This window comes from Lepisma saccharinum, chromosome 17 (genome assembly GCF_977018435.1).
Source record: "Lepisma saccharinum chromosome 17, izLepSacc3.1, whole genome shotgun sequence".
In the NCBI taxonomy this organism is placed as follows: domain Eukaryota; kingdom Metazoa; phylum Arthropoda; class Insecta; order Zygentoma; family Lepismatidae; genus Lepisma; species Lepisma saccharinum.
In genome coordinates, this window is record NC_139245.1 from 54,435,457 (window position 1) to 54,451,780 (window position 16,324).

The window sequence follows — 16,324 nt, forward strand, 5'->3', positions numbered from 1 at the left end:
TGGCAAATCTTGACATCAACAATGTGTTTTTCCAACAGGACGGTGCACCTTGCCACACAACTTGCCAAACAATGCAATTATTGCAGGCAAAGTTCCCTTGGACGAGTTCTGTCCAGAAAGGGTGATGTGAACTGGCCACCAAGATCATGTGACCTAACCCCCCTGGATTATTTTCTATGGGGTTATGTCAAATCTAAGGTCTATGAGACTAAGCCACGCACAGCTCGTGACCTGAAACAGAACATTGAACGAACCATTGAGGCTATACTGCTCAATATGTGTGCAGACGTGCTGGGAAATTGGACATACAGAATCCATTCCACCCACCGAAGCAGAGGAGGACATTTGAACGACATACTGATCAAAACATAATGCCATTGTTTGCTCTTCAAAATAAAAAAAATATATGTCATCATCACTTGTGGTTTTCATTCTATCTAATTTTAAAGATCTGACGCTCAAATTGGTAGACCCTATACTTAGGACTATTAAAGAGGAAATGAGTGTTACTTTTCTCTTCCTAAACTCTTATCTTCTGATAAAAAATCTAAGAAACTAAAAGTTAAAATATACAAAACAGTAATTTTGCCTGTAGTATTATTTGGTCTAGGAATTAATTGGTGCGGTTGTTACGCACACATTGAAGCTGTAGTTCAAACACAAAATACATAAATACCTTAAGAAAAATATTGTCCATCGCGAGCCACCACTTTCGCCCATCTGTCAGGCAAGTTACGGATTCCGTGGCAAAAGAAGTCCTCATCCTTTGAAGCGTTCCAGTCAGAGACCCATTTTTCGATATCTTCTGAAGAAGTGAACCGCTGTCCAATCAAATTGTTATTCATGCAATCGAACAAGTAGTAGTCCGAAGGAGCAACGTCTGGTGAATACGGCGGGTGGGGTAAAACTTCCCATCCGACATTTTCTAAATAGGTTTTGACCAGTTTTGCGACATGTGGGCGAGCGTTATCATGTTGAAAAATAAGTTTATCATGTCTGTTCTCCCATTCTTGTCGTTTCCTGGCCAGAGCTTGCTTCAAACGCATTAATTGTCGTCGATAACGTTCTCCATTAATAGTTTCACCCGGTTGCAGCAGCTCATAGTACACCACACCTTTCATATCCCACCATATGCACAGCATAACCTTTGCACACTGAATATCTCGTTTCGGTTGTGATGGACCTGGTTCACCTGGCTTCACCCAGGCATTTTTTCGTTTCGGGTTCTCGTAATGGATCCACTTCTCATCGCCAGTAACAATGCGATGCAAAAATCCCTTTCTTTTCTGTCTTTGAAGCAGCAATTCGCAAATGGTTTTTCGTCTTTCAACGTCTCTGTCTTTCAATTCATGTGGAACCCAATGTGACATCTTTTGAATCATTCCCATGGCTTTGAGTCGTTTGGAAACTGTTGTTTGATCAACGCCTAATGCTTCTGCAAGTTCTTCCTGCGTTTGACACGAATCCTGATCGAGCAATGCTCTCAATTCTTCGTCTTCAAATTTTTTGGCTGTCCAGGTCGCTCTTGGTCTTCCAGGCCGAAATCACGACTTCTAAACCGTGCAAACCACTTCTGACACGTTCTCTTAGGTAGCGCATGGTCACCATACACTTCCACCAAAATACGATGACTTTTGGTAGCACTTTTCTGCATGTTAAAGTAATGAAGCAGAACACCCCGCAAAAACACTTTATCTGGCACGAACTGCGCCATGTTCAGTTGACTACAAAATGCTGTTGTTGACACGTCAATCAACTGCCCTATACTACGAACGATGCGCGCTGACAGGAGTTTTCAATGCATGTGTGGATACACGGAACTGTGGGACGAACGCTCGTTACGCCATCTCTTGTCCAGGCGCACGAATTAATTCCTAGACCAAATATATGGATATGTCCCACACCTTGGCAGTGCGGTCTAGGGCATCATGCTTTGGGCTCTGGCTAAGGAATACATGCATGTTAGGTTCTCCTGGAGGAAGCATAACATTTTTTCTCTCGAGATTTCAGCCTGTGTATGAGACCGGTGGCCACACCGCAACTGCTTGGATGATCTCCAACCTCTGCTGAGAGTGAGGCTGGCAGTCGGTAGTAGGCCCTGCACCACAGTTATTTATATGCATGTGAAACTTGGTCCATTACATTAAAAAAGTAACATAAATTAAATAGTATTTGAAAATAAAATCCATAGAAAAACATTTGGACTTAAAAGGGATGAAAAGACAGATGAGTGGAGAAGGTCACATAATTTAAATCTGCATAATTTCTATTCATGTCCAGATTAGGGATGGCCAAACGGATCAGGATCCGAAAAATCTGGATCCGGATCCAAAAGTTCCGGATCTGGATCCGGATCCATGTCCGAAAGTTTCGGATCTGGATCTGGATCCGGATCCGAGAGTTTCGTATCTCAATCCCATTATAATATTACCACACCTTAAAAGGTATTATGATCTTCGATTACAAAGAAATTTTTCGTTAGTCCTACAAGATTTTTTTTCAAGTGATGTTCCTAAAATACTTTGCTACGCATCGGCTAACACACCCGTGCACAAATGTCCGAGGTGATTTTGTAAATGCCATTGAAACGAATATGTATTCATTCGAATATATTGGAAATGAAAACACACATAAATGTGAGACATTCTATTCCAGGATGAAACCTTTAACACATATAACAAGATAGAAATGTTATACAAAAATTATACAATTGTTCTACAGTTACTAACTAACTAACTAACTAACTCTCTAGCCTTCTTAAACCCGAAGGTTCATGGCTGCAGCAACACAGGCCTTCCATGTTTCCCTATCTTGAGCAAGATCTATATACTCTTTTCCATCCCTACCGATTTCCCTTAGGTCCATCTCAACGTTGTCCCTCCATCTTCGTCTTGGCCTTCCTACAGGTCTCTTACCATCAGGTTTCCCAACAAGAATCCTGTAAACTCCTCTTTCCTCTCCCATTCGTGCCACATGGCCTGCCCACCTAAGTCTTCTTGATTTAATTATTCTAATAATATCTGGACACAAATACAAATTATGTAGTTCTAAATTATGTAACCTTCTCCACTCACCTGTCTCCTCATCCCTTTTAGGTCCAAATATTTTCCTAAGGATCTTATTTTCAAATACTCTCAATTTCTGTTCCTCTTTCAATGTAAGGGACCAAGTTTCACATCCATATAATACTACAGGCAAAATTACTGTTTTGTATATTTTAACTTTTAGTTTCTTAGATATTAGACGAGAAGACAAAAGTTTATGAAGAGAGAAGTAACATGCATTTCCTGAATTAAGCCTACTTAATTCTACAGTTACAGTTACAGTTTTAAAAATTAAAATAAAACATTATAATGTATGCAGTGTTAAATAATTACAGAGTGTAAGCCTATCAAGGGAGGTTATCTAAGTGTCCCCCTCTGATTTCCATGAAACTTGGCAGTATAGTGGAGCCCAAATGAAGAAATACGTGTTTTTTTTGTTTCGGCTAAAAAACTGTTTTAGGGGGCACCCCCCCCCCCTCAAATGTCAATATGAAGACAAATTTAAGTAGGCATTTGACTTATGTGTCGCCCTCCGATTTCCATAAAACTTGGCAGGTGTATAGTGGGGCCCAAATAAAGAAATGTGTTTTTTTTTTGTTTCAGCTAAAAACGGTTTTACAGGGCGAAACCCACTCAATTGTCAAGATGAGGACAAATTGAAGTGGGGATTTGACCCCTGTGTCCCCCTCCGATTTCCATGAAACGTGGCAGGTGTATAGAGGGGCCCGAAGGAAGAATTACGTGCTTTTTGTTTCAGCTAAAAACTGTTTTAGGGGGAAAAATCCCCTCAAATGTCAAGATGAGGACAAATTTAAGTTAGGATCTGACCCATGTGTCCCCCTCCGATTTTCATGAAACTTGGCAGGTGTATAGAGGGGCCCAAAGGAAGAAATACGTGTTTTTTTTTTTTGTTTCGGCTAAAAAACTGTTTTAGGCGGCAAAACCCGCCTCAAATGTCAAGATGAGGACAAATTGACGTGGGGATCATCTGACCCCTGTGTCCCCCTTCGATTCCCATGAAATTTGACAGGTGTATAGAGAGGCCCTATGCCCCCTGTTTCTTCCTATACCATATTTACATGGTTTCGGGGTCAGATCCCCCCCTTCAATTTCTCCTCATCTTGACATTTGAGGGGGGGGGGCCTCTATACAAATGCCAACTTTAATGGAAATCGGAGGGGGAGACTTACCTGTAGACCTCCCTAGTAAGTGTATTAATTAATTACAAATCGCGCACGTGCGCACACACAATATATATATATATATATATATATATATATATATATATATGAGTGTGAGTGTGTGTATATTATATATATATATATGTATATTAGCAGGTAACAATATGTTATAACCACATTCTTGCTTTCCAAAGAAGTGCATGTGGGATGGCAAAACAGATCCAGATCCGGATCCGAAAGTAGCTGATCCGGATCAGAGAGTTCTGAATCTGGATCCGAAAGTACCGGATCCGGATCCGGATCTGAAAATTCCGGATCCGGAACCAACCAGATCCGGATTTCGGATCCGCCAGGATCCGGATCTGGCCATCCCTAGTCCAGATATTATGAATATAATTAACTCACGAAGACGTAGGTGGGCAGGCCATGTGGCACGAACGGGAAAGGAAGGAAGGGTTTACAGGATTCTTATAGGGAAATCTGTAGGTAAGGGACCTGTAGGAAGGCTAAGACGAAGATGGAGGGATAACGCTGAGATGGAAGGCTTTTGTTGCTACAGCCATAAACCTTTGTGCACCGCTACATGTCCTTGAACCTGTCCACACACCATTCAACTCAACACGGCCCACGGATTATTATGTCGTAATTTTGAGCTGTTATATGCATCACCTACAACATTATTAGCAAATTCATCAGGCCAGTTCTATAAAAATCACCCTGTACTTCCTCCAAATATGGTCCATGCAGCAGAAGAAATTTTGGAAATTGTATTTGTAAGTTAGCAACACTGCCGCCCTTATACATTTATTTTTTTCCCTAAGAAGTATCAGGGTCTATTTTCAATGATACTTTGCACAGTTGTAGGGATGTGCCACTGCTACATACTACATTTTTCATTTACTTTGGTCAATTGTGGTGGGCACAGGAACATGCCATTTTTTTAATATATTTTTTCTTCTTATTCCATAACTGTCATTACTGGAGGGTACAACGTATAAATTTCACCTCCGCTAAAAGACATGTCCTTAAAAAAGAAAACAAAACAGATTTCATCTCTCTAAGACAATTGGTTCTCAAACTACGATTTTTTTTATGTATCACAGCAAGTTTGAAAAAAGCATGAAAGGTTTCGGTCCATAGAAGCTATCCTCATGCATGTGGCTCCATCCACTAAAGGTGAAGCTTTGTAGGAGTACAATGATTAAAAGACACTTGAATATATAAACTATATTTAATTTTGAAATAAAGGTAACAGATCACAGGATTCACATTACATTTAATATACCACATTCTTCTCGTGTGTGATTATTACAATCTTGTAGAAAATATTAAACATGTCGCACATATTCATTGATACGATTCCTTGTACATTTTCAGTAACATGTAAATAATAACATTACAAGGCATGAAATCTGTAGAAAATGGTACATGGAACATCTAAATTATTAAAGTATAATAGAGTAAAAAAAAGTAAAAAGTAAAGTGCTCCCCTGTGCTTTGCACAATGCCATGAAGGCGTATAGGGGGTGCACTTTCTTGATCTCGGCCAAAGGTGGAGATGATGTGATCAGCACCATGCCCCTGGCCACTTTATCCCCCAGATTCCTCCAGGTACCCACTTTGTACGACGCTGGGTGGGCGACGAAGCCACTTGAACAGGTGGAAAAAAATCAAGGTTCTCCCCTTCCGGGGATCAAGCCTGGGTCTCTCGCATGGTAGTCAGACACCCTAATGACTGAGCTCATTAAATTAAAGAATAATAGCGAAATATACAAATAATATTTTTAAAAATCCAAGATGATTTGAATAACTTCTGCTAATGATAAAGAATAAATTGCCATGGGAGAACTTTCAGGTATCAAATATTTAATCGCATATCTTGTTCACAAATTTTCGTTTGCATTTAGATGTACCATTTTAAAGTAATCTTATAACACAGTAGCAGTTATAAATGCTATTCTAGTTTTATTATTCATTATTGAGGAAAATAAAAATTGAAATCTTCCAATGTCATAAACACGGAGGGGGACCAAAAAGAAACCGGAATCATTCTCTGGTGGACAGGCCCATTGTAGTACATGCTTCCTCCACTAGATGCCTCTTGCCTTTCTGCATAAGTCTGCCAACCGGGTCGTCAAGTGAAGTTGTGGTGCCACATAGTAAATCTTTTTGTTAAGCTCCTCTTCCTTGTTGGTCAATTTTTGTGATGGCTGAAAAGTTTGAACAACCTGTGCCTGTGAAATTCTGTTTTCTGTTAGGGAAAATGGCAGGGGAAACAGTTGTATTGCTTGAAACAGTTTACAAGGAAGCTGCTCTGGGAAAAACACAAGTATATGAGTGGTTTCCCCACCTAGAGTGATCCTCGACCTCCCGAATGGATGAAAACATCGCAAGAATTTGGTGAACTGGTCTTGGAAGACCGTTGCAGAACAATTGATGAACTTGTTGATTTGTCTGGTGTGTCCTGCCAACGGATTTTGAGCGAGGAATTGCAAATGAAAAGAGTTGCAGCAAAATTCGTCCTTCAGGTGCTCACAGCTGATCAAAAGCATCCCCAAGTGGATGCGTGTCGGGAATTGAAAGAACATTTTAAAATCGACTCTGACCTTCTTTTGAAGGTCATTACTGGTGACAAAAGTTGGTGCTATGCCTACTACTCAGAGACGAAGCAGCAGTGAAGCAAATGGAAGAGTCCCAAAAAACCATGGCGAGTGAAGTCCAATGTCAACACGATGCTGCTGTTTTTTGTTTTTTTGTTTTTTTTTTGTTGTTGCAAACGGCATTGTTCACTCAAAATTTGTTCCTAATGGTCAGACTGTTGACCTGGCATTTAACATACAAGTTCTGAAACGTTTGCATGAAGCGGTGAGATTGAGATGAAAACGCTCTGAGTTGTGGAAAAGTGGGGAGTGCTGGCTGTACTATGACCCATCATATTAACCTGATCTTGCTATGTGCAACTTCTTTTTATTCTCCCAAATGTTAAAGGTACATATTTTGTGGACATGGAAGGGTGAAGAAAAAACGACAGAGGCATTAAAAGGCATCAGTTTGCAAGAGTTTCAGGACTGCTTCGAAAAATGGAAAACACGTTTAGACTGGTGCATTTCATCAAATGGACAGTACTTTTAAGATTAAATTTGTAACAACTAAAAATAATAACACAATTTTTTATTATAAAAATTCCGGTTTCTTTTGGTTCCCCCTTGTACATCCAGGATTTATGCCAATTAAGTGAGATCATAATTATTGAAAAAGCTGTGACACGAGCACCTGGGAAAACTTAGATCAATTATATTAATTGTAGTTTACTTATGAAGGGCTTAATTTTATAATACAACTTTTTCTCTAACTTACAAATACAATTCACTGCCACCAGTCAACTGTATAGAAACATAATGATACTGGGTAAAGCAACACAGTTCAGATTCACAATCACTCAGCAATACTGCATGCATATTATTACATCAGTTTCTTTTTTCCATATTTATTCTCAATCCTTCTATGGGTGAGAGTCAATGAACACTGGATTTCTCACTCACCTATACTGAGGACAATGTTGCTTAACAATTGAACGAGATACATCAGCATGACCTGGAAGGAGAGAACACAAAATACATAAAGAAAATTGGGAAAAATATTCTGCCAATTGCAAAAAGTAATTCACAAGGAAATTACTCAAATTTCATTAGTGGGCAGGCCATGTGGCATGAATGGGAGAGGAAAGAAGAATTCACAGGATTCTTGTTGGGAAATCTGATGGTAAGGGTCCTGTAGGAAGGCCAAAATGAAGATGGAGGGATAACGTTGAGATCAAATACCTCTTGCATATGGCTAGAACCTTCTCACACATTTCTTGCACTGCTAAAAGCATATCGTGAGATCAGTTTTCAGAATTGGAAGCAGGTACGTTGACATGTAATGACATCTTTAGGAGGAGGAAATGGCCACAAATTGTAGGTTTAATGTATGGGAACAGGGACGTAGCTATTCTGAAGAAAGCTTAACATTGCAGCAGGTTCTCATGCATTAATCTTCATGCGAACTGAGCAGTTTCTCCTGTATCAGTATTACATTAACTATAACTACTAAGTGAAATATTTCAGTGACGCTCAGAATATTGGCAGCAGTTGACAACCTCCGAACAGTGCAATGTCCTACACTCATATTAGTACTTTATATTACTATAAAGTATATTCTACTACACAGGGTGTTTCCGTGACCATGTTACAAACTTTCAGGGATGATGGAAGGAGACAAAAGCATCAATATGAGATAAGCAACACCTGTCTGGAAAAGCCTTGTTCAGAAGTTACAAGCCAAAACCATAGTGATGAGAAGGGTATGCCAGCAGGTTCGCCTGATGTGTTCCTACTTGATTTGTTTACAGGGGTCACGCCTCTGAGGTGAAAAACAGACAATTAATATTCAATTTCCGTATCATTGATTATTGATTTCATCCGAATAATAACAAAAATAAAATAAAATCTTATACAAGATATGCTCCATTACAATTAAAATAAAGGTATGAATCCACCACTGTAACAATGAAATGTTTGTTTATGTTCATCTCAAATTACTCTTAGGTATTTATCGTTAGTCTAGAAATTGGAATGCAACGAAAGAACATTTTTTTTTAAAAAATGAAGAAAGCAGAACTTAGGTTCTTTTTGTAACTTGTCATAAAGATTACTACACATAGGTTAAAGACACACAGAAAATATTTAGTAAGCCAATAAAAATATATATCACATGCATAAAAAAGGAATAAAGATTCTCTCCGCATCTCTGTATGCAGGCATAAGTGCAAGTGAAAAACATTGTATGACACTTTATTTCATCACATATTTCCTGACAATGCAATTTAATTCATCATCATTATTATTATTATTATTATTATTATTATTATTTGAGAAAAAGTGCTGCCAGTGAAAATGGCTTGATACAGTGATTACCATATTCTTTGAGAACAGAAATAAAAATTGGTTCAAGAAAATGAAAATGTAGCAAAATACAATTATAATTATGGCCCAGAAGATGATGCAAAATCATATTTTTCTCTGAGCCTTGAAATCAATGCCAAACGTGATATCAGTCAGTTTCGTTTCAGTTAAAACCAGAAATCATTGTTTTTATTTTACCTTTTTTGGTGGGCATTTTTCAGCCTTTTTCGCTTTTAGGTCATTTTTCAGGACATTTTGCTGTTTTGATTGCATTACATTTTTGTTCATTCCACTACTGTTTTGTGTATTTTAAATGCACTTGCTAGCATAACTTACATATTTAAATTTCCTTTTAATAATATGAAACACTACATGAACTACAGGGTGGCTACAGACAAGCAGAAATAAAATTCCCTGACTTTTCCAGGTTTTCCAGGACAAAAATTTACATTTTTCCCTGACAATTATAAACTAAATTCATGTTTCTGCAAATGGAAATTACAATGTCATACAGATCTAGGTATATTAACCTTTTCAGTCCCAAGCGTCTCGCGGAGGAGTGACCTTCATATAGATTAGGAAGCCAGTTGAGCAGGAATGACCAAACCTTCAAGTTGTATATAGTGATACACACAGGGTTTTTTAGTTTTTTTTTTAACGTTTTTAACATGAGAATAGGTTTATTGTGCAAGTTTTAGTGAACGACGAGCTTTTTATATACGTCTGGGGCGAGGATATAATAACTTAAATGTATCCACACCAACCCTTGTCCACAATCCTTTTATTACATTTCAACGTGGTACTATGCTAAGTACCTAGTTTTTCCATACGAACCTGAAGAAGGGGGTAGTTAATCTCCGAAATGTAGTTCTACAGAAAGGAAAATAGGAACAACATACTCGCATACGTAAGTACAGTTTTTAACGTTAATTTTTTAATGTCTTTTTATATTCTGGAATTGCGAGTAATACACACCAAACCTACAAAATGCTATTTGTAATTTTTCAATCTCTTTATCCATTCTCATTATTATATGTTGATATTTCCACCAAGGTTTGGAAACCTCTTGTTGAAAGAACCATGAGTGCAGATTCATTTTTCAATGCACAAACCTACTTCTCTTTTCTATGTAAAGCAAACAACTTAACCCTTGCACACAAGTGAAACAATTGAAACATACAAAACAAAGTGTCATATTTCCTTACATTATGAATGGGATTTCTCCTTCAGTACAAACATTCACAGTACTGTGAAACTGCCAACATGCATTTATACAATTATTACTGGCAAAAAGGGTATATATGTATTAAAAATTAAACGCAAGCAATTTATGGAAAGGGAATCTACTGCATTGTAAAGGTGCCTGATTTAGGTAATCAAATATTAAAAGAGGAACATGCTGCTGATAACAGCTTCTGAAAGTTTATGTACTAGGGGAATCCAGAAAAAGTTCCAATGGCATCTGTACACAGCACTAGTGGTCGGAGCGCAACATGCATGTGCAGGCAGAAAGAAGTGTCATGTAAGGTGGCGCTGTAAAATGCAGCCGTTTTAGCACAGTTCTAGGTTAAAGATGGCAGCTTTCATACAGTCTCCCACCAACTGCAAGATACGTGTGGTAATCATATTTTTGCATGCTCAGAATCCAGCATCTTGGACCACTCCCTATACAGTCCTGGTCTTGCATGTACCCACTTTCATCTCTTTGTTCAGCTGAAGAGATTTCTGGCAGGACAAAGTTTTGACAGCTACATTGCAGTACAGATAGTTCCAGTGGGACAAAATTTAGTGTCATGCTACGAACAATGCCAGAACAATAGTGGTGATTATGCTGAAAATTAGATTAGGAGACATTGTAACTAATGCTTTCAATTACTACTGATATTCTTGTTTTATTTATGCCTAATCGGTAGGGACCTTGATCTTTTGTTATTTTTCTTCCAAATTGGTGTTATTCTTTATTTATTTATTTTTACTACTCAGTGTTATTTTTCCCAAAATTCATTTTGTGGCAAATATACCTAAAATTATACCTTCATGGTGTTTTTAAACTACTGTTTTAAATTATAGTTCACGTGGTGTACGTATTTGTGACAGTTTGATATGTTGGATCTGATTTTTGAGAAATTAATTTTCCATTATTTCTCACTCGACAAATGGAGATGTTATGACTCCCCTATGGTGGTAGGTCGATCTCGATCTCCACGAAAATAGCACCACTTAGCACGGTGATTCAAAACACTTCTCGCGTGACAAATACTGATGATGTGGCTTCTGTGTGAACCCTGCTACATTGCTCTGAGGTGCAAATTGTTCTGATAGAAGATGAGAAAATCCTGGGAAATATTTCATTGAATGTGGTTGTCAGGATTATTCCACGTACAACATGCATTATAGTTTTCTAGGGGTGTGCGGGACAGAATCTTTTTTGTCAGGACAGGAATTTTTTTAAATCCTGGCATTTGGGACGGGAAAGCAATTTTCCGACTTCCAAATCTTAAATTTTACACGTCATTTTCACCTTAAGTGATTGTTTTTGCATTTCTGGAATAAAAACTAACAATTTCCGATAAGTTTCAGACACTTACAATGCAGAAAACATTGAGAAATAACGACTTTTTAAAATGATCATTCGGTATTTCCCGAGATTTGCTCGGGATTCCGAAAAGCTGGGAAGTAATTTCCCAGTTGGAATCGGGCTAGGAAATGTTTTTTTTTCCGAACCTGGTCCCGACTTTCCGGATCCCGCATACCCCTACAGTTTTCTCTTGGATAAAATGTTGGAAAACTTGTGTGTTCTAGTTACACAAATATGGCACATTTTGTTTCTTTAAGCCTAAAACAGACATGAATGTTGGATTTCGAAGTATTTTTCGTTGTTTACGCACATTTTTAAAAATGACCTTTAAAACGAGGTATTACTCGACCCCCTTGCCATTTGAAATTTTCGAGTTCTTCTCTAACTTTAGACCCCCTTTTTTGGGTCACGCGGTTTCATCCTTTTTTAGTCCCGCAGTCATCATGTGGCATATCGTTGGAAAGCTTGTGTCCTGCACTTTCCGAAACTGTTATGGTGCTGCACTTATCTTAATTGTTAAGCTCGGTATACTCGCTTTGGCTCATCTTCCTTTTTTTGCAAAACCGTTATCTACATGGAAAATGGTATGTCGTACAGACAAATGTTTCATATGACAATTGTATTTTTTCCCCGCCTTTCCGAATCTGCATTCCAAATATACCCTTCCCATTTGAAAATCGCAAGAACGGGGCATGTGCCCCCCACTAAAACCACAAAGGGTGGCTTTCAGACTGTTGCAAATACTTTCTACAGATTCTTTGGGCCCAACTTAGTGGTGCATTTTTTTTGTTTCAACTTGATACGATCTCCCGTTCTCAAGAAAAAGGTAGTGTCTGGGTCACTCTGAAACACCCTGTATAAGGAGCCAAAAAAGTTTTTTCAATGAAATGTTGTACTACACCAGACAAACTCGGATGTACAAGGCTCTGTTTATGCATGGAATTTTTGTCAGATGTTGCAGTCCGAAAACATCCAACAAAAATCAATTCCATAAGAATGCCATGCATGCTATTTTTGTCACACGTTGTAGTGAACATTTTGTCGAAGTTCAACATTAGCCAGACGGCGACATCCGGCAAAAATCGTATGCATCAATGGAGCCTAAATGTTCATCCGACAAATGCCGTACCACGACATTCAACAAATTACAGGGTTGCATAGTGCCCTTTTTGTTTCCATGTTCCTTCAGAATGTCCGACAAAATGCCATGCTATGTCGCCCAACAACTATCGGACAGTGCCACAGTGGCAATGCCCCTACCACCCTACCCCAATCTGTGGAGTGTTCTGTCCCCTTACTACTTCCACACAGACAAGAAAAATGATACTTCAATGCATTTTCCACATGATATTTAGAGGCTTATCAAATTTTTCTGCCCCTCCAGAAATTTCTCTCCCCCCCCCCCCAATCACTGGTTTCTGTTCTGGTGCTGTGGTTGTGTTGTGCATAATAGGGGGCCAAGATTTAGATTTACTGTTCCCATGCAGCACTACATAACAGCATCTTTCAAAGCAAACGACTGGCACATTCATTGCATTAAAAAAAAAACAGTTAAAAGACAAAATTCCCTGACATTCTCCTAACTTTTTTTGATCTCTCAAATTCCCTGACTTTTCCAGGTCTGTCGCCACCCTGATAAAACACAGTATGCTTACATTGGCATTAATTGTAAAACAACACAAAATGGGTTTTCATTTTGTTTCCAAAACAACGAATAACAAAATTTTGTTGTAAGTGTTCGAACGTGAATTTCCTTCTGTTGTCTCTTAAGATGGATTATATCGACTAAAACTGCATTCAATATCGCAAGAAGTAACGGGAGTGGATTTCAAATTTGTCAGTTATTCGCAAGAAATTCACCCAACACTTTCAGTCACACAGCAACATATAGTTCTTGCATGAATATGGAGCATATGTTGAGAAATGCTCTCAAATATGGAAATAATATGTAAAAATAACTAATATATGTAAAATATGAACCAAAATATAATATATGTACAAATATGGAAAATAGTAATGGAATTTTTCGAATCTACATGCCATGATGTGCAAAGATAATACAAAATACAACTGATTTTGGCTTCATCCATAAATATGTATTTAGATATAAATCCCTTCCATGGTTATAAGCACTAAAACCATATACACAGAAACAAACTCTGAGAAGAGAAAAGGCAGGATCACTTACCCAAGAGTATCTCAATGTAAAGTGCTAGCATTATTACATGAATGGGAACATCGCAAGAGGGACTTTTTGATGTCCAAACCTAAAACAAAGGAGAGATAAAAAGTTACACGTAAAAATGTACATTAATAATAATATTTAAACCTTCTTTCTGCATACATAAAGTCACCCTGCTTGGAGGCGTAGATAGTTGCCCTATCACCAAGATTGGGTGCTGTTGGTTAATGAGAGATATGCATATTTCATTTTTTGACAAAAACTAGAAATGTGAAATAACATGATGTAATGCTCATTTTCATGATTTTGAAAGGCATTTGCCTATAAAATGTTGCCATGTGAAATGACCTGCAAAATGAGAAATAAACCCTTAAACATTAAACAGAACACGCTCTAAAGTCTGGATTATCCTGCAAGTTATGCAAAATCACAGAAAAATTGGATAATTCTACTGCAAATATTGAGAAGCAAAAATGGACTGCTTTACATAGGAATAAACGTAATATTCTGGCATGGTAACTCAGTTGGTAGAGCATCTGGCTACCACGTGGAAGATCTGGGTTTGAATCCTGGGGCAGGTGATCTGGATCAGGAATTTGCCAGTCATTTTGTGTTCCTGAGTGGCTCTGAGGCTCATCCAGACTTGTACCAATGCATACTTGGGGGCAAACCTGGGGAACAAAGGTGGCCAAGGCATGAATCATTCCAACTATGGTCAAGATCAAGAATATGTGGAGCTCTACCTCCACATCACCCCATATGCCTTCATGGCATGTGTGCACATGCACATGGGTACCTTTACCTAACCTTACTCTGATAACTATATAAAGTGCTATTAGAAAGAAAATGTTCATTTTGTGCACTAATTATAGTTTTTAAATCAGATGTAGGACTATATTCTCCATTTTATATACTTCTTTTGATCCCAAAATGTGCCCAGTTTGTTTACCATAAATACATGGGTGGCCCCATATATTATAGAATCTAAAGTGGAACAAAGGCAGATTGATCCTAGGAACAAAGCCAAATTGATCCTAAGTTGATAATTGTTGGCATGAAAAGGAAAACAAAAATTGGCTTCTGGAAGTAATTATGTGATCAAGCAGAATGCTAGTTAGCCAGTGACAATATTTTACATTACATAACTGGAAATCTTTTGCGACTCTTGGAACATTTTACTTTCTTACTTCAAATGCTTATACATTTTGTGTACAAAATATCTAAAGTAGATATCTATGAATATTAAGAATGTTTCACCTTTTTAACCATCTTGTCTCATTACTTCTATATTTCTCTTACAGTTTGAAGCAAAAATAATACTGTATTTACGCGTGTATAATGCACACCCTGGTTTTTGATGGGGAAAAGTGACAAACAATTTTATCTCGTGTATAATGTGCAGTATAATCCAGGTTCAAGAAATGGCTTTCTTAGTTGTAGGTCTTATAGTGACATCATACCTATTCAATGAGTCATCTGTTGCTATGTGGAGAATATCCTCTTGTGTAAGCAGTAAGTCACTAACCCAAGCCACCTCCCCCCTCTCCCTCTGCTGTGTTTAACCATCCAAAAGCTTTCACTCTTTAACCACCTTATTTATTCTGTAATAGTAGAAAGGGAGATCAAAATTACCTTATGGATTTGCAGTGCTCAGGAAGTTATTTTCTGTTATATCTTGCCCAACAAATACCGCTGATCAACATTACATGTGTTGGAAGTTGCATGCTCGAAGTCTGCCAGAACGGCACTGCTTTTCTTCTGTAGCAGAACATTACATTACAAAGTGAAAAATCGTGGAAAATGGCCTTTAAAGTTTTATGTGTGGGTTTGCTAATTTTCTCTTTAAATTTTCTGAAAAAAAAAAAATCTTCAAAATATATACTTTTTAGCAGAATAAGATTTATTTCATTAAGGCATTTACACTCTCCTAACTATTATTTTCTTTCTCCTTATCTTTTCTTTCATGAGCCGCAGTAGCTCAGTCGTTAGGGCATCTGACTACCATGCGAGACACCCAGGTTCGATCCCCGGTGGTGGAGAACTGGGGATTTTTCCACCTGTTCAAGCAACTCCAGTGCCGACCCAGCATTGCATAAAGTGGGTACCTGGAGGAAACTCTGGGGGGTAAAGGCAGCCAGGGGCATGGTGCTGATCAAATCACCCCCACATTCGGCCGTGATCAAGAAAGTGTGGGGCCCTAACCCCACACCCCCTATACACCTTCATGGCATGGTGCATAGCACAGGGGAGCACTTTACCTTTTTTATCTCTTCTTTCATCCAAATTACCACAAAAATTCAGAACGTTCATTCATTTTGTGATGAGTTTATTTCAACTGCATTGCACATTAGTGTCACCATATTTAGAAACTACAGAATTCAAGCCTTACAACGATA

At 38.2% G+C, this 16,324-nt stretch overlaps 1 protein-coding gene across 1 annotated transcript in view; it reads right to left on the bottom strand.

The window, feature by feature from the left end:
• Positions 1-5,437: 5,437 nt before the first annotated feature.
• Not10 (CCR4-NOT transcription complex subunit 10) overlaps positions 5,438-16,324 on the bottom strand; it is a 132,816-nt gene continuing 121,929 nt past the window's right edge. Inside the window, exons 13-14 of the mRNA XM_083139457.1 lie at positions 13,935-14,013; positions 5,438-7,819 (exon numbers count right to left, since the gene is read on the bottom strand). Coding sequence (XP_082995583.1) covers positions 7,764-7,819; positions 13,935-14,013 — 135 coding nt within the window. The 3' untranslated portion in view covers positions 5,438-7,763. The remainder of the gene's footprint in view (positions 7,820-13,934; positions 14,014-16,324) is intronic.